The sequence below is a fragment of the Epinephelus moara genome, chromosome 15 (genome assembly GCF_006386435.1).
Source record: "Epinephelus moara isolate mb chromosome 15, YSFRI_EMoa_1.0, whole genome shotgun sequence".
NCBI classification, from domain to species: Eukaryota; Metazoa; Chordata; class Actinopteri; order Perciformes; family Serranidae; genus Epinephelus; species Epinephelus moara.
In genome coordinates, this window is record NC_065520.1 from 16,129,569 (window position 1) to 16,151,290 (window position 21,722).

Here is a 21,722-nt window from a genome sequence, read left to right on the forward strand (position 1 = left end):
TCCCCATCCCCATCCCTCTTTCCGGATCCTTTTTGTCCCGTTGCTTAGCCCTGTTTAGCATTTGCTTAAACTGCTCCGAGAGTTGCACATTAATTATATTCGTTGGATAAGGAGAGTGGAGCAGGTTGAACTCATCTAAACATACTGATGATGATAAGTGGAGCTGTTGTGTGGGTAGTTTATAGATAATTGTTAGAGGAAGGATGTGACACACCATACAACCTGAGCTGTTTCTGACATCCCTATTGGTTCCATTGCGGTTCTCACACCTAATTATGAACCATTCGACCAACTGGTTAAGAGCCTGAGAAGTTGTTTCTTAAGCTGGAACCAAAACCACAACACAGTCTGGCAGCTTGTCGGCTGTCAAACAACACTCACTGGCAGAGGCTTACAGTCACCCCGTTTCCCCTAGCCCTACACCCTCATGCCAGGCGGAGGACCAGCAGAGCTCCGCCACAGAGAGCCACAGTGTTTTCTGTCCCGTGTAATGTTACTAAGCCCCGCTCATCAAACTTTGATCAGGCCAGTTAAGCCACAGGCCATGGGGACAACACATCTGAGAGAGATTCACCATCAAATGACCAAACTGCGCCCAGGTGACCTCTGCAGTCATTGCCGACATACCCAACGCACCTGAAAGCTCACTCACGTATGTTTGTAAATTTTGAATATTAAAAGTCCGTCTTTGGTCGTCATCTGTGTTCCCTGCTCAGGTTCGGAGGCATTAATAATCCACAGCTTTAGATCAGCTTCCCAGCTCAAATTACACAGACTGAGCCAAGACTAAAATGGAGGGACTCCCTCTTAATGACCTCGTCTCCAGAAAGAAAAAAAACTACAGTACCCAGCAGCAACCTCTGCAATAGGTGACCTGAAGTAGGAGGGAAATATAAAAAAAGTTCAGTTCAGTTTGGTCCATATTATGAAAGTTGTGGAAAGTACCAACAGCATGGTTTCTTACTGTCCCCATTTTTAGGGTGATACTGTGGCAAGATTAACATACATCACTACACTATAACTAAGGGCATTTTGCTGCTTTTTCTAGCATCATAATCACGACCCATTTGAGAGCTCAGGATGTTGTCCATGCAGTTTCCCTTCTCCACAGTCCAGATGAATGGCACCAAACACACCGCTCCACACATGAGGTCTTCCTTCTGTTGGCACTGGTCATTCAGGTTTCACAGTGTGGATACCTTTCAAATTACAGTAAAAGACAAACACCGAATCATATATACATACACCAGCTTGACAGGACAGGTGCATGCAGCAATAATATTAAAAGAGTGGGCCGTCAAATTCCATGTTAACTTGTCATATAGCCTCAATAACCAACTCCAAAGACGCAGCATTTAGTTAGAATAACATTATTTTGGGGCGTCGGTGGCTTAGTGGATAGAGCAGGCGCCCCATGTACAAGGCTGTTGCCGCAGCGGCCCGGGTTCGACTCCAGCCTATGGCCCCTTGCTGCATGTCATCCCCCCTCTCTCTCCCCCTTTCACACTTGTCTGTCCTATCAATTAAAGGCTAAAAATGCCCCAAAAAATATCTTTAAAAAAAAAAAGAATAACATTATTTCTTTAACCATGCTAAACATGACATTCATATTTTCAAGTTACACACATACACTTTATTGTAACTGCACACAGTCTGCAACATTCTAACGTACCATAACTGTTATCAAAGTCTACAATACGATATGATATTATCATGACACTTAAATCGCGAAACAATGTTATTGCGATTTTAAATATGTTGCGATATAGTGAGTATTACGATAAAAAGCAAAAAGAAATTACCCCCAAAATTATCAAAAAAAAATTTAAAAAAAGGGAAAAAGGAAAGAAATTAAAAACAAGAAAATTAGTTAAAAAAAATAAATAAAAAAAAAAAAGCAGAGAAAGGTAATAAACAAACAAGGAAATGACTTGGAAAGAGTGCTTAAAAATTATAATAATTAAAAGTAATAATAGTAATAATAATTATAATTATTTCCATATTTTTTTGTAATTTTCTATTTTTTTATTTGCAATTTCTATGAAATTTCTTTCCAAGTTCCAAGTTATGGGGCATTAATTTGTAGGACATAAGGCTGACCTCTCATAGTCGACCAGAGAGGTCATCATTCGGCAAGATTTTATTGGTCGCTTAGTCTACCAGGAGCTGCGCCGTGTCAAAATAAAACCTATATGACTATATGAGCAAAATTTTAAAATGTAATAAGAATAATTAGCATAAATATAGTTTCTTTTTTCCTCCATTATTTAAAATAATTTTCTATTTTTTTTTATTTGTGGGATAGTTCTTTTTATTTCAACCACATTTCTTTGTATTAAATAATTTTATTCTTTTTTTTTTTTTTTTTTTTTTTTTTTTTTTGTTTACATATAATTCTATTCACTATAGATAATATACAATATGATTTGATTTTTTTTTTTTTTCTTTAAATCATACGGACTTTTATTTGGAAAGTCAAACATGAAACAACACCGGAAGTGCTTCCCCTAATGCGTTATCTTCACAGAGATTCAAAATGGCGTCTAGTTGACTGTTTGGCTGTTTTCTATAGGAGATATCTCAGCAGGTCTGAGTTCTCTGAGCCTCTGTGTGTCTGGATAAACCTGCCTGAGTTGTCTTTGTGCTGTTCACCCTTTGTCTGAGTGTTTTACCTCTGAATTACATCCCGTTAACCTACCAAGATGCTAAATGTAGCTTAGCACGCTAGCTGGGGATCACAGGGTGGGAGCAGGCTGCGGGAGACGGAAGTTTGCACTGTTGCAGCAGTCATAGTAGTTGGTTCATGGAGAGGGCAGTGTTTTTGACAGACTTTGAGTGATGACACAGTGTGTCATTGTGGGAAAATGTCCAAAGTCCACATGCTGAGCGCGCTGGTGAAGCACCGACTAACTGCGGATAAACCAGCAACAGGAGAGCGGCTGTATTCGGGACTTTACGGTAAGTGAAAGGTGTTGACACGGTTAATTATGACATTAATTAAACCGCTTTCACAGCAAACAACCCCTCTCAGTGTTTCCTGACATCATGTAGCGAACTTAATGAGCCATATGTTGATTAGCATCCTCATTGCTGACGCTAGAGCAGAAGCAGTGTACTTCCGGGATACATCTGGATTTCACAATAAAAGCTTCCAGAGTAACATTCTTCCCTTTTAACTTTTAATGCTTTCTGCATTTCTGAAACAGTTCCCTTAAATGCTAAATGTACATGAACACCAGTGGCCACACATTGTACACACACTGTCTAAATAATAATCATCTTTGATATCTCAAGCTTGATAATGTGTGTGTCTGCACTTTGTTCTGTCCCGCAGACGTCCAGCAGCTGCTGGTGAGTAAAGAAGAGGTTCCCCCTGAGCAGCAGGTGTGGAGCACCAGGGTGGACCCAGAGCCTCCGCACATTAAAGAGGAAGAGGAGGAAATCTGGAGCAGTGAGGAAGGAGAGCAGCTTCAAGGACTAGAGGAGGCTGATACCACCAAGTTCCCATTCACTCCTGTCTCTGTGAAGAGTGAAGATGATGAGGAGAAGCCTCAGTCCTCACAGCTTCATCAGAGCCAATCTGAACAGGAGGAAACAGGAGCTGATGGAGAGGACTGTGGACAACCAGAACCAGATACCGATGACAAGACAGGAGACTCCTCTGAGACTGACGTCAGCGATGATGACTGGACGGAGCCCACAAAACCTCAGTCAGGTTTAAGCTGTGTGACAAATAGTATCAGTGATACTGACAAGGAGTCATTTATCTGCCCCGAGTGTGGAAAACCATTCGGCCACAAGACGAATCTGAAAAGACACATGAGATGCCACACAGGAGAGAAACCGTTCAGCTGCTCGTTTTGCAGTAAGAGCTTCAATCGGAGGGAACACGTGGTCGCTCACATGAGGTGTCACTCAGGTGAAAAACCTTTCAGCTGCTCAGTTTGTGACACGAGTTTCAGCCACGGTTGGTCATTGGAGAAGCACATGAGAGTCCACACCGGGGAGAAACCATTCAGTTGCTCCCTCTGCAGCAAAAGATTCCGGCAGCGCTCCGATTTGGTCGCGCACTTCCGGATTCACACGGGAGAAAAACCTTTCTGCTGCTTGGTTTGCAACACGAGTTTCACCCAGCGTCACACTCTGGTTCAGCACATGAGGACCCACACGGGCGTGAAACCGTTCGTCTGCTCGGTTTGCGGGAAGAGCTTCTCGAGGAAGGGACACATGACGAGACACATGACGGCTCACACGGGGGAGAAACCGTTTAGCTGCAGTGTGTGTGACAGAAGCTTCACTTGGCAGTCCCAGTTTAAGAGACATGAGTGTGCTGGTGAGAACAGCGGCGCAGCAAGTCAACATGAAGAAGCTCCTCAGAGTGTCTAAACGTTGACAAGAGCAACATGGATGTGTAAGAATGTATCATATAATAAATGGGCATTGAGAAATGAGTTTTGATTTCCTGTCTTGTTTTGAATGTGACATCTAATATCAACAATCTGACTTCTTATTCACACTGTGTAAATACTTAGTGTGTATCTCACATCTGTGCGCTCAGTGCGGAGCTGAATTCAGGACAATTTAGTCCAGAGATTGAGATTTTCTTTAATTCTTCAAATAATAGGGGCGACAAATTAACGGATTAGGAGTCTCCAAAACAGTGCCATGTGTTAATGTGCTTTCTGTTCCTGTCCTTTAATGTGTAATATTAACTTCCTCAGGGACTGCAGATGAAAACTGACGAAATCTGACACATTTAAACTAAAAAAATTTTTGAAAATTTTTGAAAATTTTGTTGGTGTGACAGCGCAAAGGTGTACACAGACTTTAACAGCAGACATGAAACAGACATTGTGATTTAAGAGTGGTACAGATTTCTAGTTGGTTCTGTCAGAGGAAGTATCGTAAGTGGTTTTGTACACGTACGAAAGTGCGCCGTGCAAATGTCATATATTTATGTATGAATAACAGGAACCAGAGGGATATGCAGGTACAGTATGTGCAAGGCGGAGGAGGATAGAAATAAAGGATTATACTAATATTTTTCAAGTTCAAACATTACGTAAATAAAAATGAGGAAGGAAAGAACAGTAAAGTTAACCCGTTTAATCCCAAATTTTTCTCACACAAAACTATCAAAATCATCTGTCACTGATATAGAGTTGTACCGATACCAGTATCAGAAATGCCTCCGATACTGCCTAAAATGCGGTATCGGGTATCGGCGAGTACAACCTATGACCAATCCGATACCACGTAATGCCAAACGTAATGGAAATGGAGTGGAGCTTAAAAAGCATTCTACTGTAGCCTTTAAAATGTCTTTTTTACCAAATTGTGTGGCTGCACTTTAACCTGTGTCTTGATCTGTGTCAACACTGGATAATAATAATAAAAAAAAAGTTTTATGGCATTCATTCTACTATTATGTATTTATGTCTTAATATTTTACATAGAGTTTTAGGAGTTGAGACATACAACAATTCATATCCCATCCATTTTTATTTTATGTGCTGGTATCGGATTGGTGCTCGGTATCGGCAGATACCTAAGGTTCAGGGATCGGAATCAGTATCGGGAAGGAAAATGTGGTATCGGTACATGTCTACACTGATAACCCTTTGAAATAATCAATCATTATTTTCAAAGAAATTTCACCAGTGGCATATCACAGCAATGCCAAAGGTCACTTCTGGCCATGTTACATACAGTACTGCTGCGAAAGGTGGCTTTTGTAATCACTGATGAAGTTGTTCCTGTCATGATCTATTTGCATAAGTTTAGCATATGAATTCAACAGCCTGTCTATATCTGAGCCATCGCTATTACAATCACTGAAGACAGCTGTTTTTTTTGTTTTTATTTTGAGGGACAACTGTAAGGCTGCGTACATTGTCTGGCCCGTCACCAAGATCGCACATATCCATCCATTGTTGTTATAAGATGAAAACATCTTGTAAAAATGTGAAAAAGATCTGGTATAACAAGAAAGTTTTCATGTTATTACCTGTCGGTGGGGGATCTCCTCCCAGACCTGGATCAGGGCAGCTCCTAGACCGTCTGTGGCGGCACTTGGCGGCGTCAGATGCATAACTTCGCATGGGTTATCAGTTGGATTGAGGGCAGGGGAACAAGAGGGCCAGTCAGTGGCATCAACACCTTCATCATCCAGGAGCTGCCTACACACTCTGGACACATGAGGCCGGGCATTGTCCTGCACCAGGAGGAACCCAGGGCCCGCTGCATCAGCGTAAAGGTAAAAAAAAAAATTCCTGGTTCCATCGCACATTTTTGATCAATAATCAACAATCATATCAATACAATATCTAATATACAGTTAGTAGTAGTTTCCAGCTTTGCCTGAAAACAAACATGGACGCCTCAGTCTGTTGTTCAGTGTGCTTCAACTCACTTTAATGGTTATACTCTTAAACTGTGCACAATATTTTAACACTCGCATTCATACAACCATCTGTGCCGTACCACAGGAAGGCAAAATAAACCCCCATGTCTGATTGGCTGCTCCTCTCTGAACACACATGAGTAATCACTTAAAGGATAAGGCAACATTTTTCAAAGCCTATCTTAAAGACAAACACGGACATTTCCAATTATTTACACTGGAACACACTCACTGAAGTCCATCAGTATGCAGCAGTGCAGACTTCCAGACAGGGGAGTTCATTTCCTGCTGCTCTCACCGTCACACTTGTGTTTCTTGAGCTGTTTCCGCCAGCTGAACCTTTGGTCACAAACACTGCAGCTGAAAGGTTTCTCCCCGGTGTGGATGACCATGTGCTGTCCCAGATTCCCCCGTTCTCTAAACTGTCTCCCACACACTGAGCAGCTGAACGGTTTCTCTCCTGTGTGGCATCGTATGTGCCTCAGCAGGGAGTCCTTGTACCCGAATACTTTCCCGCAGTCAGAGCAGGGAAACTGTTTCTTAGGAAGGTGTCTCATCTCACCGACAGGGTCTCGATGAGTCTGTGTTTGGTCGTCGTGAACCTGCGACGACTCGCCGACACACTGATGGAGCCTGAGCTGATACGGCCAATTGAACGTCTTGTCACAAACAGTGCAGCTCAGTCTTTGCTCGCCTGTGTGGACTCGCATGTGTCTCTGTAAGTGTCTCCTCCACGGGAAACACTTCTTGCAGACTGTGCAGCTGAATGGTTTCTCTCCTGTGTGAGATCGCACGTGCTCCCACAGGTGCGTCTTGCGGCCAAATGTTTTACCGCAATCAGAGCAGCTAAATTGTTTCTTGCCGTTATTTATTCCAATATCGCCCAGAAGGACTTCGGTCTTTGGTGCAAAACAGTGTGGGGCCTCTCCGTCAGCTTCTGCTTCCATGTGTTCAGTCGAGCTGCTAGCTGGAGGAGGCTCTGCCTCTGAGAACGGACGATAGACACACTGATGGTTTTTGAGCTGATAAAGCCAAGTGAATCTTTGGTCACACACACTGCAGCTGAATAGTTTCTCCCCCGTGTGACGGGCCATGTGGTACGTCAGATGAACCTTCTGTATAAATCTTTTGCCACAAATAGAGCAACCGAACGGTTTCTCCCCTGTGTGGATTCGCATATGTGTCTTCAGATTTGAGTTCTGGCTAAACTGTTTGCCACACTCGGAGCAGCGGAATGATTTCTTGTCGGTGTTACATATGTTATTTTTTAGAATATTTAAACCTGACAGAGGTTCTCTGGTCTCCTTCAACACGTCACTGAAATCAATCTGGAGTTCGGAAAGGTCCCCTGACTCGTGAACAGTATCTAGCTCTGGGTCTAGTCCTCCACAGTCCTCTCCATCAGCTTCTGTTTCCATATGTTCAGTTTGGCTCCGGTGAAGCTGTAAAGACTGAGGCTTCTCCTCATCATCTTCACTCTTCACAGGGACAGGAGTGAAAGGGAACTTGGTGACATCAGCCTCCTCCAGCCCTTGAAACCACTCTCCCTCCTGACTGCTCCACAGTTCCACCTCTTCCTCTTTAATGTGCGCAGTGGAGCTCCACTCCTGCCGCTCGGGGGAAACCTCGTCTTTATTCTCAATAACTTTGAAGACGATAGATGATAAGACATCTGAAGGTAAAGGTGAAACACAGATATGCATCAGTGACACTCGTTACACCTTGTGAGCATTTTGATAACAAAGTCAGACCTGTCTCGTGAAAGGAAAGGCTTCACGAAACACTCCTGATGTCAAGGTCAAGGATCACCAGCGTACTTATACACCGATCAGCCAAAACATTAAAACCAGTGACAGGTGAATTGGGTAACTTTGAATATTTTGTTCCAATGCATTGTTCTGCTGGGAAGCCTTTGGTCCTGAAATTCATGTGGATACCACCCACTCAAACACCGCTGCAGACAAAATAAACTCCCTCAGATTTCATTGGACTGTGGCACGTCTTGGGCTTTTATTTTGAAGGCCACAAAAACCTTAAACATCCGGAATCAGTGTAAACATTGGTGTATTTTGACCTTGAGGTATCAGAAGGAAGATAAATGTTAGCAATATGTCGTATTATTAGGTCTGGGTCTGTATACAGGGCAGTGGAGTCACAATATAGTAGAAAAAATCTCCTGCAAACCTGCTCTGTTTATTTCCGGTTCCACGCGCAGCTCCAGTAGCTTCCGCTGTCGCTCGTTCTCCTCTTTTGCGCGAGAAAGTTCCTCCTCGTACTCCGCTATCGTTCTCTCAAACAGCCCAAATATCTCCTCAGCAGCCGCAGTTAGTCGCTGCGTCACCAACGACCTCAGCATTTGGACTTTAGACATCTTAAAAACAAAAAACGGGACTCGCCGTTACGACGAGGCGCCAGCTAGCTCCAACTTCCGGTAACTTCCGCTGCATGTGGATGTCTGGGCTTCAAAATAAAAGCCCTGAAGCTTTTATGACGTGACATCTACACTTGTAGAAGAAATATAAACAACAGAAAATTCAACACACACAAAAAGGCAGTGACACCAACTCAGCAACCGTCCTTACCGTATTAATTACTGCTCCGATATCAATGTGTGTCAGCTAATAAATGCATCTGCAGGTGAATGAACATGCTGAAGCTGATATTTGTTGAGCAACAATTTATTGCAGGTCTCCAAATCAGCTGCAAAACACATGGCAAGGCAGTGAACGTGAATGTCTTTGAAACCGTGGCTCTGTGGGAACAGAGTTGCCGTTTGCTCGCACGTCTGAAAACATCAGGCACGAGCCTTTCCTTAGAAAGTCTTTGATAAAAAACATGGCTCATCTGTTAGGCAGTTCTTCGCTGGTGTTGTCAGGGGTCAGGGAGGAGCGGAGGGAGAGTCACTGTGGAGGGAGAGGGATGCCCCGGGGGTCGGTGACCTGACCCTCCTGCAGGTTCTTCACCAGCTGGGCCAGCCAGCGCTTGGTGGTGGTGTCGTCCTTCAGGACCTGGGAGAAGGTGGTGTCTTTGAGCTGGTCGGGGAGGCACTGACGGAGAGCTTCTCTGGCTCTGCACAAGCAAACAATGACATGATGTAGGCTGGAGCGGGAAACTAGGATGTGATCACAAGTGGGGAACACACACACATAAACCTGATCGGAATTGTTTTTTAGAGATAAAAATACCTGGAGTTGTCGGACAGGCGCAAGTAACAGCGAACTACATGCTTCAGTAGGCGGGCTGACGGCTCCTTGGAGAGCTGGAGGACCATTTTACCCTGAAATAGAGACAGAGAGTGTGGGCCAAGAAGAAAAACTGCACACAAATGACACATTTTAATAATGAAGACAGAATCTTACAAGAATCATAGCAACATGGGAGAAACGTTCGTATGTTTGACAGATGTACGCCAGCCCGGTGTCGTCCAGGAGAATCTTCTGTAGTATGAAGGTTGCAACCTGAAAAATATACACACCACAAGCTGTCAATACATACAGTAACACTACACTATAAGGAGAGGTAATGTGCAGGGTGTGATGATACTGTCAGGTCAGAGTACCGTTTTGGAGAGCTCGCTGCCGGACTCCATGATGCGAAGGCACAAGGGAATGATCTCTGTGGTCAGCAGGAAGTTGATCACTTCCTGCTCATCTGTTTTCACCAAAGCACCTGGACAGAGGTGACGCAGGGAACCAATGAGACGTAACGTTGTCAAGACCTGAACAGTACTGACAGTGTACTGCCAGGAAAGATGTCTTACCTATGACTCCTAAGCTGGTGAGGCGGAGGTACTCGAACGGCCGTGTTTTGCTCACTGTATGTAAGAAAGGATAAAGGAAGAGTGGGATGTGCGCGGCCAGGAAAGCTGACCTGCGAAGGACAAAAATCGTTGTCTTCATATTTGTTTTGGATGAACGGCTGCTTTCAGTACTTGACCTACTAGTCCTTGAAATCACACATGAAGTCCTACCTTGTCTCTGGATGGGAGGCCACACACTGGAGGAGTGCAAGAGCGTTACACACTCTGTTGGACTGGTGTGCTGTCAGGGTGGGGGGGTTGATTGATGGATAGATGTTGACGATTTCCTGGCGATGACAGGGATGAAAATGCGGGTAAGGCAACATGCACCGATCAGACAAAACATTAAAACCAGCGACAGGTGAATTGAGTAACTTTGATTCTGCTGGGGGGGCACTGCCAGAGTGAAACCAGTGCCCAGACTCACCTGCAGCAGGGCCGCTATGGTGCCACACGAGTGCCACAGCATGGGGGCCAGGTCAGGGACAGACTCCCTCTTCTTGCTGAGCTCCAGCAGGGCGTTCTCCCTGGTCTCTGGACTGGACAGCTCATTTATCCACTGGTAGATCTTCTCTCTGTCCACCTGTGCCAGTGCTGTGGTTACAGCCTGACAGCAACACCGGAAATGAGAATGTGAGAATAAATACATTTAAATTCATGTTAATACCATGTTACTAACGCCAGTCTTACTCACTTGTACACAAACTGAATTTACCACTGACTTTCCTCGTCCATCTCAGGTTAGCTAATGCTAGCTAACGTTAGCTGATAAATGAAGTTACTCACCGCTCCTGTAGCCAACATTGTTAGCAGCACCTGGGGTAAACCCGGTAATATAAGGCCTTTTAAACACCCCTTTAACAAATGTAAGCGTTTCACAGTGCTGGAAAACAGAGTTATTCTGCTGAAACGCAGACATCAGGCTACGGCGGCTGCCATGTTGAGCTAGCTAGCAGCACTTCCGGTTGAGTATTTTCGAAGTAAAAGCACGACAATTAAAAAGAACCACGCATTTATTTATTTTTTCTTCTTCTTCTCCTCAACTTAGACGGTCTCACCATCGCTGTAAAGTTCTGTAGCACAGAATGACCCTTGCAAGTTGCACTAAAACAGTTATTTTCAGTTTCATGAATATTAATAAATGCGTGCGGTTGCACCAGTGGGAGCACTCCAGCAGATGGCGCCAAAGCTTCATCAGTAGCATATATGAGTTTCTCTACTGTACACCCATCAGCCAAAATATTCAAACCACTGACAGGTGAAGTGAATAGCTTTGATTATTTTGCTCCAATGCATTGTTCTGCTGGGAAACCTTTGGTTCTGGCATTCATGTGGATACCACCTGACATGTTCCACCCACTCAAACACCTTTCCAGACCAAGTACCCCGCCTCATGGCAACAGTGCTCATCACTCAGGAATGGACCAAGGAACATGAGAAAGAACTCAAGGCCTTGACTTGGCCTCCAAATTCCCCAGATCCAAATCCAACTGAGCATCCTTGGGACATGCTGATACATCATCTTGCAACCCACAGAACTCAAAGGATCTGCTGTGAGGACCCTGGTGCCAGACACAACCGGGTATCCCTAGACTTCCTGTGTCCATACCTTGACATGTCAGAGCTATGTCCAATCCATAGAAGCCCCAACGTGCATGGGCGGTATGTCTGGGGTATCGGCACGTCCCATAGATGCCCAGTCGAATTGGGATCTGGGGACTTTGGAGGCCAGGTTGATGCCTTGAGCTTTTTGTCATGTTCCATGGGCCATTCCTGAGCGATAAAAATCAACATTGATAATGTAATGCTAAACTAATAATTATAGTTCTATGAATCCTAAATGATCCAACAATATTTCACTACATTTTGTTACGTTGAACACATTTTTCCAAAACTGTAAATGCATAGTTTTACATCCGATAAATGTAAAGGTAGCAGTGCATGAACACTTAATAGATATACCTTTAGAAAGCTCTTAAATTCACTGTACTGTAATTCAGGCAAGTATAACCTACAGACTGAACATACAGCCATGCAGTCCCCATATATGCTTTACGCAATGTGCATGTACATGAAAATGAATCCCACTGACACAGTTTGTGAGGGGAAAGTTTATTACAGAATACAAAATACTGCTGGTATAGAAATGATTTTTAGTTGCCACTGTCCTCATACAGATTTCTGTGTATGAATACAGTGCACACTGATATAGAATCCGAAGCTTAGATTAAATGGGTGTCAACTCAGCAAATTCAACCTTGGCTTCACATTCAGCAGTGATGGTTGTTGACAAAAAGTAGAAACTTGAGGTGTGTGGGAGTGTATGTGATATCTGAAGATTCCTTATGGCGTTCCTGAGATGAAAGAGAGAGATGGTAAAAGAAAAAACGTTACTGTTAAATTCATGATAATAATGTTATAACAATAAACATATGTAGTCTAAGCGAATGTTTTGCAGTAGGTGTTATTCCCCCTCCTCAGTCTGCAGGATTGTCGGCCCCTTGGTGCCCTCTTTTGGCATTGTCAGGAAGTTGTTCCGTCTGCCAGCAGTGTGGCAGCTGTGCGTCTTTTGATCGTTCATTAACATGCACACGGTCCAAGCTTACCTCTAACCTCCTCACTCTGCATCCTGGAGGAGGCAGGCCATCCTCTCTGAATCTCCTGGGTACCAGCGGCCCAGAGCTCTCTACCAAGATGCTACCCTGCACACAGTCACAGTTTCAGCTCTAGGACAACAGCCGTAGCTGTGGTTTAATGGTTGTATGTATTAGAGAGGAAGAAGCAGTCACCTGAAGAAAGGGTTCTTGAGGTCCAGGACATTTCCGGACCTAAAGCCTGACTGGTCGACTGTGGCGGTGATGTGGATATCATAGCTCTGCCTGGAATGTGGAAAATGTTCATGAATATTTAATACTCTTACAGGTTACAGACTGAAACCATCTTCCACGAGAGTGTTTGCCAGTTTCATGAATTGGTCTTAAAACCAAACAACCAAAACTACCATGATGATATGCAGGGGATGCTCACAGCGCACAGGCGTACCTGTTGTTAGCGGCCAGTAGGACCGTCCCTGACAGAGTTTGTCCCAGCTTGGCGAACAGCGGCGTCTGAAGCAAACATCTGACCTGATGCCAGCGGGTCAGAGGCTCTGTGGGAGCTGTGGAGAGCCACACTGTTGACCTGCAGGGACAGACATTCTCACACTGACTTCAACTGAGTATTTTATGTCAAGGGATTAAAGTTAAACAAGAAATGTGCCAGCTAATATGATATAAATGTCTTAACATGAGTTTCAGTTGCTCAAATGCAAAGTCTTTGGATGGAAAAGCTCTCTGTTATTTGTTCAAAAGATTCAATGTATCAAAAAGCAGTTGCTTTCTTCAAACCATGAATCAGTCAAAGCAATACAATATGTCAGACTGGAACACTTGTGTATTCTTTACTTGGATCCCAAATAGGCCACATCAAACCAGAAGGCAAGTCCATGGCACAGACCAGACTGCAGCAGTGTAAACTCAAAGGGAATCTCCATTCTGTAAAAAAAAAACACAAACACAAGTTTGATTCCTAGTCTCTTACTTAGCATGTAAGAATTAAAACCATTGGTTGTATCAGTATGATTCTCTCCCCCAAGGGCGTTTGTTTGTCAGCAGGATTATGGAAAAAACTACTGGCTCAGTTTTCATGAAACTTGGTGGACAGGTGTAGCATGGAACGATTCAAATTTTGGAGTATATCCGAATCACAGAGTGGATACACAAATTATTTTTCACTTTGGATAACATTGTGAGATAGGACATTTGGCCTTGGCGAAGGACCATGCTCTCTAGGTGCCCTTCAGTTCTTCTCTGGTTTTGATTATGAGTTTAACCTGTTAAGGGTCTAACCCCAAGATGGGTCTTACCTGTTGATGGGTCTAACTAGTGATGAATGAAGCTTCATGAACCACCAGTTGAAAAAAGCTCAAGGAATGGAAGTGCAGTTTTGTTTCACCTAGCAATGGCCAAATGAAACTTCATGAACCATTTTCTTTATTTTTTTGGGTCCACTCTGGCACTCTTTGTTCAACAAACTGCACTGTCATCCCTTAAACCAACCAAGAGCACCATCTAGTGGGTTCAGCAAATACAACTGGTGGTTCATGAAGCTTCATTTGGACATCACTACGTCTCACCTTTTAAGGGTCTAACCTCATGATGGGTCTATCCTGTTGAGGATCTAACCTTATGATGGATCTAACCTGCTAGGGGTCTGACCTCATAATGGGACTAACCTGTTAAGGGTCTATCCTGTTGAGGGTCTAACCTCATGATGGGTCTATCCTGTTGAGGGTCTAACCTCATGATGGGTCTCTCCTGTTGAGCGTCTAACCTCATGATGGGTCTATCCCGTTGAGGGTCTAACCTCATGATGGGTCTATCCTGTTGAGGGTCTAACCTCATGATGTGTCTATCCTGTTGAGGGTCTAACCTCATGATGTGTCTAACCTGTTGATGGGTCTAACTTGTTGATGGGTCTATCCTGTTGAGGGTCTAACCTTATGATGGATCTAACCTGCTAGGGGTCTGACCTCATAATGGGACTAACCTGTTAAGGGTCTATCCTGTTGAGGGTCTAACCTCATGATGGGTCTATCCTGTTGAGGGTCTAACCTCATGATGGGTCTATCCCGTTGAGGGTCTAACCTCATGATGGGTCTATCCTGTTGAGGGTCTAACCTCATGATGGGTCTCTCCTGTTGAGCGTCTAACCTCATGATGGGTCTATCCCGTTGAGGGTCTAACCTCATGATGGGTCTATCCTGTTGAGGGTCTAACCTCATGATGTGTCTATCCTGTTGAGGGTCTAACCTCATGATGTGTCTAACCTGTTGATGGGTCTAACTTGTTGATGGGTCTATCCTGTTGAGGGTCTAACCTTATGATGGATCTAACCTGCTAGGGGTCTGACCTCATAATGGGACTAACCTGTTAAGGGTCTATCCTGTTGAGGGTCTAACCTCATGATGGGTCTCTCCTGTTGAGGGTCTAACCTCATGATGGGTCTATCCTGTTGAGGGTCTAACCTCATGATGGGTCTCTCCTGTTGAGGGTCTAACCTCATTTTGGGTCTATCCTGTTGAGGGTCTAACCTCATGATGTGTCTAACCTGTTGATGGGTCTAACCTGTTCAGGTTCTAACCTCATGATGTGTCTATCCTGTTGAGGGTCTAACCTCATGATGGGTCTCTCCTGTTGAGGGTCTAACCTCATGATGGGTCTATCCTGTTGAGGGTCTAACCTCATGATGGGTCTCTCCTGTTGAGGGTCTAACCTCATTTTGGGTCTATCTTGTTGAGGGTCTAACCTCATGATGTGTCTAACCTGTTGATGGGTCTATCCTGTTAAGGGTCTAACCTGTTCAGGTTCTAACCTCATGATGGGTCTAACCTGTTGATGGGTCTATCCTGTTAAGGGTCTAAACTGTTCAGGTTCTAACCTCATGATGGGTCTAACCTGTTGATGGGTCTATCCTGTTAAGGGTCTAACCTCATGATGGGTCTCTCCTGTTGAGGGTCTAACCTTATGATGGGTCTAACCTGTTGATGGGTCTATCCTGTTGAGGGTCTAACCTCATGATGGGTCTATCCTGTTGATGGGTCTATCCTGTTGAGGGTCTAACCTCATGATGGGTCGAACCTGTTAAGGGTCTATCCTGTTGAGGGTCTAACCTCATGATGGGTCTAACCTGTTAAGGGTCTATCCTGTTGAGGGTCTAACCTCATGATGGGTCTAACCTGTTAATGGGTCTAACTTGTTAAGGGTCTAACCTGTGTAAGTCTTCTTCTTTAGCCTCCATGAAGTTGATGCAGTGCTTGACAGACCTGGCCATCAGGATCTGCACATCAAATGTGTCCTGAAAGACACAATAAACGAGGAGTCTGTTAAAAATTTACATAAATATAGAATCCATATTATATATAGTACTTTTGTTTGAATTCTAGCCACACATTTTGACTCCAGGGCATTTGAAGCCACAGGTTTAGAAATGTTATACTTCCACTATAATACAACATAATATAGTTAGAACATTGCTGTGCTGTAACATGCATTTGTCAAAACACGCTGATGTTATATGGGGGTTACTGTTGACACACACGTACCACGATAGGCTGCTTGAAGAACTCATCCACTGCGGCTGTGTAAAGAGCACTCAGGTTAACTCCAAAGAAGCTTTTCTGCTGCCTGAAGAAAGCAGAATTAACAGTGAGGTAACTCCCACAGCCAACTGATTGATATAGATTGATTTCTTTATTCCACACATTTAAACACGATGACCTCTGACTCTTGCCGAGTCTCCTCTTGTGCTCAACTAAATTGTAGGATATTGGATTAAAAGGCACAAAGGCTCAGAACATCAGCGTTAAAGCTGGAAGTAGTGTAAAGGACAAAGTTAAGTCTTTTCCTCAGTGTTTCTGCGAAAACAGTTCTGGTGAACAACATCAGTTTATAGTTTACCTTCATTCCTCAAGGCTGACTGAGCCTGACTTTTGCATAGTGGTGGAGCAGTGAAGGGCACAGACCATGGCAATGTGTACACACACACACTGGTTGTGCAAAACACTTGTGCAGAGACAAGCCACACAACAAAGGATGTAGTGTTTGCACGCATTTTCCAGAAATACATGAAGATAGCAGAAACATGTTTTCATTTGTGGACGAAAAACTACTGCAGTGAATCAAAAACGCCTTCTTCCCTTTACGTCTCTGTATCGTTTCTATGGGTTACATGTCTCTTACATTTGATATGTTCGTTGCATCACTATAGCCAGGTGCAGCAGCTGAGGCTGAATGAAGGAACCACAGCTGGTGCGGGAGGTGGAGTGGTACCAACTCGGCTCACCTCTGTGTATAGACCTGGTTCTGGAACCAAACTCCTTGACAGGGTCTGGACTCTCACCTTTTCTAGAGATGCCCAGGGTGTGAGAGGCGCCAGGCGGGTGTACCCCCGAGCTCAGCCTGCTGCCAGCCCCGGATAAGTGGATGAAAATGGATGGATGAATGGAACATTACTCTTCAGCCAGATGGAAATATAGTATGTACTTTCCTACCTTAACGATACTTGACTGATATTTGTCCTGGGTTACAACGCTTCTGGAAAAAGACTGAATTTCCTGTGAGGAAATCTTAACTCTATTAACTTTTAGTACAAAATATCAGCTTCATCCCTAACTTACAAAAGCCCATATCAGTCAAAGCCTTGACTGGCCCGTGTGAGTCAGGACTGGACTTAACCCAAGCGTTTTACACCCACAGGAAACATGCCTGACTGGGGTCACATGTGTGTCTGTGTGAGAAAGACAGAGACAGAGGGGAAGAAAGGCGCCCAGTGTGTTTGCTTCCTCATGCATGGATTTATGCCTGTGCATGTGTGTGTGTGTGTGTGTGTGTGAGAAAAAGAGAGAGAGAGCGAGAGAGACCAGAAAGTGGCCCGTGTGTAGTGTTCGAAGTAGAGCTGCTCGTCACTGAAGGGAGCCAGATGAATATCACCATAGGAGGGAAACATCAGACCTGGAAAGAGAGAGAGAAAAAGTATGACAGAAAACACAAGAGTCAAACACACAGTCAGACATTTAGGCTGGAGTTACCCTGAAAATTAGTTGTCAAGACAGAAAGTCCCACGTCAAAACCCTGGTTAATACCAACTTGTCCCAAGTTGAGATACAGTGGGTAAGTCCTGGGGCAAGTCTTAGTTTGTCACTTGTGTTTCAAGACCTAAACAAGTCATGATCTGTGTGCTGCTTCGCACTCATGCACCTTTCCCAAAGTTACATGTATACCTCGAACAATTGTCATGATTTGCATATCTTAATCATTCCTTTGGTCATTCATTGCGTCCCTGACGTCCCTCTACTCCTACCATTGGGTTTGAGCCATTTTCGGGCATGCAAGAAGCTCTCCATGAGCCTTTCACTGAGCAGCATGTATCCCATCGGTTCAGAGACGATGACATCTACCATGTCAGGACAGCTGACCTCCTCCACCTCCCCTTCCAGGACCCTGATCTGCTCAGACAGACAGTTACTCTGGACCAGGATCTGCACAGGAGACAGAGACATGTAGCATTCGATAAGAACACCTTAAAACTGTAGGACCACATTATCACAAAACAATCTCTTCAGTCTTTGTGGTGCGCTGAGCAATCTGGCGCCGGTACTTGTGATTACCTGCTGTGGAGCAGGTACATCGAAACCCAAGATAATGTTCAGTATTTAATCCCCATATATCGGTCTACACCCAGAACTGTGTGCATCAGCATCTCTGTACGGCCCCTTGCCTTCTGAACTCAGGGCCAGATGTTGCCGCAACCCATTAACTCCCCAGAATGCCATGCTCTGCATGTGATGTATGTACTTGATGTGTGTCTAGTGTTTTGCTACAGTGTCTTTTTCGGCTCTATCCAAGCCAACACACACAAAACATTACTCTCCAACTCTGCGTTTGAGTTGGGAGATCCAAATCTCTCTTGTAGGTTAGCAACAGAGACTCGAACAGTGGTGAGCAGTTTTAAAACCTCCCTAAGCTGACATTATAGTGATGAAGATGGGAGGACGGAGGGTTTAAATCTGCTGACCTGTGTAAACTTGGCCATGGGGCTGGACTCAACAGCATACACTCTGGTGGCTCCAGCTTGGACTGCGAAGAAAGACAGAATACCAGAACCACAACACACATCCAGGACCACCTACAGAGACAGGAAGAGCAGAACGGGCAGGCAGCTGTGAGCTTCACATGAAAATCACAAACCTTTAAAATACACACGTACATGTACACTCATGGATTCTGTCTACGGTCACCTTGTCTCTGAAGTCGGTCTCATTGAGTAGAATGGCTCTGTGGTAGGTACCGGTCCTCAGGTAGTCCTGAAGCAGACTCTGCTGCTGGGACACACAGTTGTGGAACTACACACACACACACACAACACTGATCAATCTGAAGTCGTTTTCAGGTCTATCTATTTACCCCTGCATGGTGGGTGGCCTACCTCGTAGCCCTGTGTCGTCCATTTTTCAAACACAGTCGGATGTCTCCTCGAATGTTTCTCCGCATCCTTGTTTCCTCTCTCATGTCCTTCTGGGCAACCTTTCCTTGTCTCTTCATCGCCCCCCGTCTTTAATACCTGCTGGAAGCTCTTCATGTCTGGACGGTCAGTGAGGAGAGGATGCTTTACATGACATACCAACCACAAGGATTATACACAGTATGAACTCAAGCATAAACTGTACAAACCAGTTGGAGTTTTGAACTGCAACAGAAGACTCAGCTCTCCGACTGTGACCAGGAAGGACTGTCCTCCGACCTGGCAGCAGTCCATCTCCTTGGACACGGTGAAGTGGAAGACTGATGCTCTGTTGGCTGGAAACAGTTTGGTTGAAACCACACAGAAACGGACGCTTGACGTTTGAGACAAAATTTTGACTTGTAACAGAGTGTTCGAACATTTTATCTACTTTGCACGTTTTCCGCTACTACACCGCCTGTCCCTGCTGTTCTCTACATGAGCAAACATAGCATGTGTGTGTGTGTGTGTGCACCTGCTCACCATCACGCACAGTGAGCTGCTGAGCCTCCAGGCCTGTGGTGAGCAGCAGAGTGAGCTCTTGATCTGCTCTCTGTCTGCACACACTGACCTGCTGCTCCCCGCTCGCCTCCTTCAGAACACAACACACTGGGTTTTATCACTGGACACATCAAACCAAACCATGCAAGACCAGGACTGGTGACATGATGAAGATTTAAATGATTCAAACAGGCGACTGATTCAGTTTCATGGCAAGAAAAGGAATTAAAAGCTGACTAGATAAGACTAAGAACTGGAATCATCTTCTGTCATGACGAGTTTGTTACCTGGCGGACCAACCATTGATTTACTATAAATGCATCCCATAAAGACATGACCAAGCCAAGAGGAGCAGTGCGCCCCCTGCAGCTTCAACGCCTACCTCCTCATGTGTGTCCATGTGATCCTCCTCGGAGCTCACCTCCTCCTCCCGCAGAGTGAAGACCCGGACAGCGAAAGCCAACGACTCCTCGCTCTTCTCCCCCATTCTTCAGTGTGAAAGAAAGCTGCTCCTGGAGAAGAAAGGCAAGGAGAGGCCAGAAGGGGAGGAGGTGGAGGAAAAGGGGAGGAGAGACGGGAGGGGGGAAAGAGAGAGAAAAGTGGTAAAAAAGAAAAGAGAAATCTGCAGCATTTCTGGGGGAAAAAAATTGAAATGTATCTTTAAATCTTATTGGATCCAACATGTTAGCAGCTGTTAGCATTTTACATTTGTACAGTTGATTTGATGGATGGTCTCATCTTGTCTTTTTGGAGCTTATTCAAGCGATGTATCTCATACATGTGTGTTTGGAAAGGGAGCTCTGCATGGGTTGGGGGCTGAGCAAACAGCATGAGCTTTTTGTCATGTTCCGCAGGTCATTCCTGAGCAGTTTTTGTGATGTACTCTGAAACTGCATCTTACATGAAGTAGGCTACTCACTTTTTAACTTGCTCCTGAAACTTGACGACACTTAGTGCATCAACATTAGGTGTGCGTAGTCATGCAGTGGGCCGGATTGAACCCTTTGGCGGGCTGGTTCTGGGCTGTATGTTTGACGTCCCTGACTCGAGGTTTAAATAACTTTCCAACACCGAACTAACTTATACTAGCTACTGTATGAGTGCTTCGAAGCAGGCTATTGTTGTAGCAGTTGTGGTGGCATTGCTGTTGTAAGTGAGACTGACTGAGTGGAAAGGCAGAACTGCACCTTGACGCCTTGGAGAGACCGAGGGGGGAGTCGCACAGAACTTTTTTTGGATGTAAACTGTGATGGCTGGGAGCTGATGTGAGATTTAGCCGACAACGTAAAGCACTGGCCGCAGAGTCGGTCATGTCTCTGCAGCCTTGTGAAACCAAAAACTTCTGAACATCTGTCTTTCCATGATAACCCCAAGGGAACATTTGCTGTGGGGGTCCAGGCAACACTCACGGAACGTTCCTCGAACCAAAAATTGCTCACTGGGAAATATTTCTGTATACTGGGGTTCCTAAACAGCCATGGAGTTGCATGAATTGCACTGGAAAACTGAGAGTTGACAGCTCTATACTCTTCACAAGAGGCAGGGTGCACCATGGACAGGTTGCCAGTAAAGCACTGGGCATGGTGGAAGGTCAGTCAAAATGACAACCGCACTCCATCTGCTGGACGTATCGCATTACTGCAGCACAGATGAAATATCAAGTCACATTGAATTAGAGAAGGAAATGGAACTAACTTCACATTTGTACAAACTAAAGACTCGTCTGCAAAGAAAAGTCATTTTGTGAACACATTTTGGGGCGTGTGACAAGAAAGTCTGAAAAGTGAGGGAGGTGTGGAGCCCCGCAGTACTGTGGCCTTTATTCAGCTCAGCTATCTCAAGTATATACCGTGCTGTGGAGCTGGATACTGTAACACTCTATTAATATCCAAGCGCTGCATAGCGTCCTTGCTACATATA

General features: G+C 44.7%; 4 protein-coding genes across 7 annotated transcripts; 1 reads left to right on the forward strand and 3 right to left on the reverse strand.

Moving 5' to 3' along the window:
• Positions 1–11: 11 nt before the first annotated feature.
• Positions 12–8,861, reverse strand: LOC126401765 (gastrula zinc finger protein XlCGF57.1-like). 2 transcript variants are annotated; one of them, XM_050063252.1, is made up of 4 exons: positions 8,588–8,861; positions 6,702–8,075; positions 6,008–6,240; positions 12–1,199 (listed from the first exon to the last, which is right to left on the reverse strand). In XM_050063252.1, the coding sequence occupies exons 1-4, from the start codon at positions 8,772–8,774 to the stop codon at positions 1,185–1,187; spliced, it is 1,809 nt and encodes a 602-aa protein (XP_049919209.1). In that variant the 5' UTR covers positions 8,775–8,861; the 3' UTR covers positions 12–1,184. The 2 variants fall into 2 exon arrangements, with proteins under 2 accessions (XP_049919209.1, XP_049919210.1); XM_050063253.1 differs by lacking the exon at positions 12–1,199 and having other exon boundaries at positions 6,102–6,240; positions 6,636–8,075; positions 8,588–8,859.
• Positions 2,493–4,448, forward strand: LOC126401771 (gastrula zinc finger protein XlCGF8.2DB-like). Its single transcript, XM_050063266.1, has 2 exons — positions 2,493–2,958; positions 3,335–4,448. Exons 1-2 carry the CDS (start codon positions 2,865–2,867, stop codon positions 4,384–4,386), a joined length of 1,146 nt encoding a protein of 381 aa, XP_049919223.1. The 5' UTR covers positions 2,493–2,864; the 3' UTR covers positions 4,387–4,448.
• A 204-nt stretch (positions 8,862–9,065) lies between the features above and the next one.
• cnot9 (CCR4-NOT transcription complex subunit 9) lies at positions 9,066–11,171 on the reverse strand. Of its 2 annotated transcripts, none has more exons than XM_050063267.1 (8): positions 10,989–11,171; positions 10,630–10,809; positions 10,374–10,489; positions 10,164–10,273; positions 9,963–10,072; positions 9,763–9,861; positions 9,589–9,680; positions 9,066–9,472 (listed from the first exon to the last, which is right to left on the reverse strand). In XM_050063267.1, the coding sequence occupies exons 1-8, from the start codon at positions 11,004–11,006 to the stop codon at positions 9,304–9,306; spliced, it is 894 nt and encodes a 297-aa protein (XP_049919224.1). In that variant the 5' UTR covers positions 11,007–11,171; the 3' UTR covers positions 9,066–9,303. The 2 variants fall into 2 exon arrangements, with proteins under 2 accessions (XP_049919224.1, XP_049919226.1); XM_050063269.1 differs by having other exon boundaries at positions 10,897–11,171.
• Positions 11,172–12,300: 1,129 nt separating this feature from the next.
• Positions 12,301–20,313, reverse strand: LOC126401766 (histone-arginine methyltransferase CARM1-like). 2 transcript variants are annotated; one of them, XM_050063254.1, is made up of 15 exons: positions 20,185–20,313; positions 19,785–19,893; positions 19,472–19,597; positions 19,227–19,381; positions 19,039–19,143; positions 18,816–18,926; positions 18,102–18,279; positions 17,662–17,752; positions 16,345–16,426; positions 16,012–16,097; positions 13,646–13,735; positions 13,245–13,382; positions 12,992–13,081; positions 12,809–12,899; positions 12,301–12,556 (listed from the first exon to the last, which is right to left on the reverse strand). In XM_050063254.1, the coding sequence occupies exons 1-15, from the start codon at positions 20,287–20,289 to the stop codon at positions 12,473–12,475; spliced, it is 1,641 nt and encodes a 546-aa protein (XP_049919211.1). In that variant the 5' UTR covers positions 20,290–20,313; the 3' UTR covers positions 12,301–12,472. The 2 variants fall into 2 exon arrangements, 1 of the variants encoding a protein (XP_049919211.1); XR_007571121.1 differs by having other exon boundaries at positions 12,498–12,556; positions 12,809–12,904; positions 20,185–20,312.
• Positions 20,314–21,722: the final 1,409 nt, after the last annotated feature.

Bases quoted from the DNA above. Each gene is read 5' to 3' on its own strand.
- LOC126401771 (XM_050063266.1), top strand. From the start codon at position 2,865: ATGTCCAAAGTCCACATGCTGAGCGCGCTGGTGAAGCACCGACTAACT. The intron at 2,959-3,334 runs GTAAGTGAAAGG...TCTGTCCCGCAG, and splicing joins GCTGTATTCGGGACTTTACG to ACGTCCAGCAGCTGCTGGTG.
- LOC126401765 (XM_050063252.1), bottom strand. From the start codon at position 8,774: ATGTCTAAAGTCCAAATGCTGAGGTCGTTGGTGACGCAGCGACTAACT. The intron at 8,076-8,587 runs GTTTGCAGGAGA...CTTTACCTTCAG, and splicing joins ACCGGAAATAAACAGAGCAG to ATGTCTTATCATCTATCGTC. The intron at 6,241-6,701 runs GTGAGAGCAGCA...ACGCTGATGCAG, and splicing joins CAAGAAACACAAGTGTGACG to CGGGCCCTGGGTTCCTCCTG.
- cnot9 (XM_050063267.1), bottom strand. The intron at 10,490-10,629 runs GTGAGTCTGGGC...TGTCATCGCCAG, and splicing joins CCATAGCGGCCCTGCTGCAG to GAAATCGTCAACATCTATCC. The intron at 10,274-10,373 runs GTAGGACTTCAT...TGTCCTTCGCAG, and splicing joins GCCTCCCATCCAGAGACAAG to GTCAGCTTTCCTGGCCGCGC.
- LOC126401766 (XM_050063254.1), bottom strand. From the start codon at position 20,289: ATGGGGGAGAAGAGCGAGGAGTCGTTGGCTTTCGCTGTCCGGGTCTTC. The intron at 19,894-20,184 runs GTAGGCGTTGAA...TGTGTTCTGAAG, and splicing joins ACATGGACACACATGAGGAG to GAGGCGAGCGGGGAGCAGCA. The intron at 19,144-19,226 runs GTAGGCCACCCA...GTGTGTGTGTAG, and splicing joins GGACGACACAGGGCTACGAG to TTCCACAACTGTGTGTCCCA.